Below are 1,572 nucleotides of genomic sequence, written 5' to 3' on the forward strand. Positions count from 1 at the left end.
CGCTTCTCTCCATATGCTGCCTGTTACTGTTATTTATTTGTATTGATCCTATGTTACGACTTTTGTTGCTGTATTGTGACTTATTATAACTGGTTTCAGCTTTTGGTTTTCAGACTGATGGAAAACTTCACCTACAACAGTTTTATGCTCCAGCTGGAGGGCATAGATTTCACAAAGGATGTTGTATACGCCGCCTTTTTCTTGTTCCTAGCTTTTTACATTTTTACTGTGACTCTYAACTTGGGTTTTTTGATTCTAATCATTATTGAGAAGAACCTTCACCAGCCCATGTACATTCTGTTTTGCAACCTGACAGTCAGTGATATCATTGCAGCTACAGAAGTCTTTCCTCGCCTGCTGGTGGATATTTTGAGGCCTCCGTCTGAGCGCCTCATCAGTTACTATGAGTGTGTGGTTCAGGCGTTTCTGACTCAGTGGGTGAGCAGCACTTGCCACACGGTGCTGATGATCATGGCCTTTGACAGATACGTTGCCATCTGCAACCCTCTGCGTTACTCTGCAATAATGACCAGGAGGATGTTGGTGAAGCTGTCGGTTRCCGCCTGGGGCGTTCCCTTCTTGTTTGTTTTGGTTCTGATCGGACTCTCTGTCAGGCTCAAMAGATGCAGGACTTTTGTCTCAAACCCTTTGTGTGATAACGCCTTGTTGTTTAAGCTCTCCTGTGAAAGTGTGGAGATCAATAACATCTATGGCCTCTTTTACACYGTGCTGCTGCTGGTAGCATCGGTCGGCAGCATTGTTCTAACCTATGGGAAGATTGCTGTGATATGTGTGACCAGTAAGAATAAATCAATGAAGAAAAAAGCCCTAAAAACCTGCAGCACTCACCTGGTTGTCTACCTGATTTTGTTGTTTAGTGGATTTAGTGTTATTGCTCTGCATCGATTTCCTCAGTACTCCTATTACAGAAAAATCCTCACCATTCTGTTTTTTGTTGTACCTGGAAGCCTCAACACTATTATCTATGGTGTCCAGTCAAAAGAAATACGCAACTTTTTATCTGAAAAAATTAAGACACATCAATGTTTTCAATTAAAAAATAACAAATAGTGACACAGACTTTATTTTTCTTGTATACCCAATAAAACGTGAGTTCCAACTTTTATGATGTGTGTTTTTTACTGTGTACATATTTCACTGTCTTTAGAAATTAATTTTGATGCAGTGAATTTATGCTTTGCATCTATAATAATAATAATAATAATAATAATAATAATAATAATAATGGGACTTCATGTTAACAGAAATATGCTCATTAAGGATGTATATATCTTAAAATGTTTAATCTCTTAATCTGACGAGTGTTTGTAGCTGACTCGTGATTAATCGCAAATTAATCAGATTGATGAAAATATTCCTCATGTACTTTAACACAGTATTTTTTTATCTTTCTAATGTTCTTAGAAACRCTGGAAAAATAAACTTTTTTCTTTGAAATGTACTTTTATTACAGTTGCAACTATATCAAGCAATACAAAATCAATAGCTAGCAAAAGTGTTTGCACCCATTGAGCTTTTCTGTATTTTGCCACATTATAACCACAAACATAT

The 1,572-nt window shown here is 37.1% G+C and overlaps 1 protein-coding gene across 1 annotated transcript; it reads left to right on the forward strand.

The window, feature by feature from the left end:
- Positions 1 to 8: 8 nt before the first annotated feature.
- On the forward strand, positions 9 to 1,115 carry LOC103459877 (olfactory receptor-like protein COR6). Its single transcript, XM_008401806.1, has one exon. The coding sequence runs from the start codon at positions 118 to 120 to the stop codon at positions 1,069 to 1,071; it is 954 nt and encodes a 317-aa protein (XP_008400028.1). The 5' UTR covers positions 9 to 117; the 3' UTR covers positions 1,072 to 1,115.
- The last annotated feature ends 457 nt before the right edge of the window (positions 1,116 to 1,572 follow it).

Source organism: Poecilia reticulata, unplaced genomic scaffold (assembly GCF_000633615.1).
Source record: "Poecilia reticulata strain Guanapo unplaced genomic scaffold, Guppy_female_1.0+MT scaffold_131, whole genome shotgun sequence".
NCBI lineage: Eukaryota > Metazoa > Chordata > Actinopteri > Cyprinodontiformes > Poeciliidae > Poecilia > Poecilia reticulata.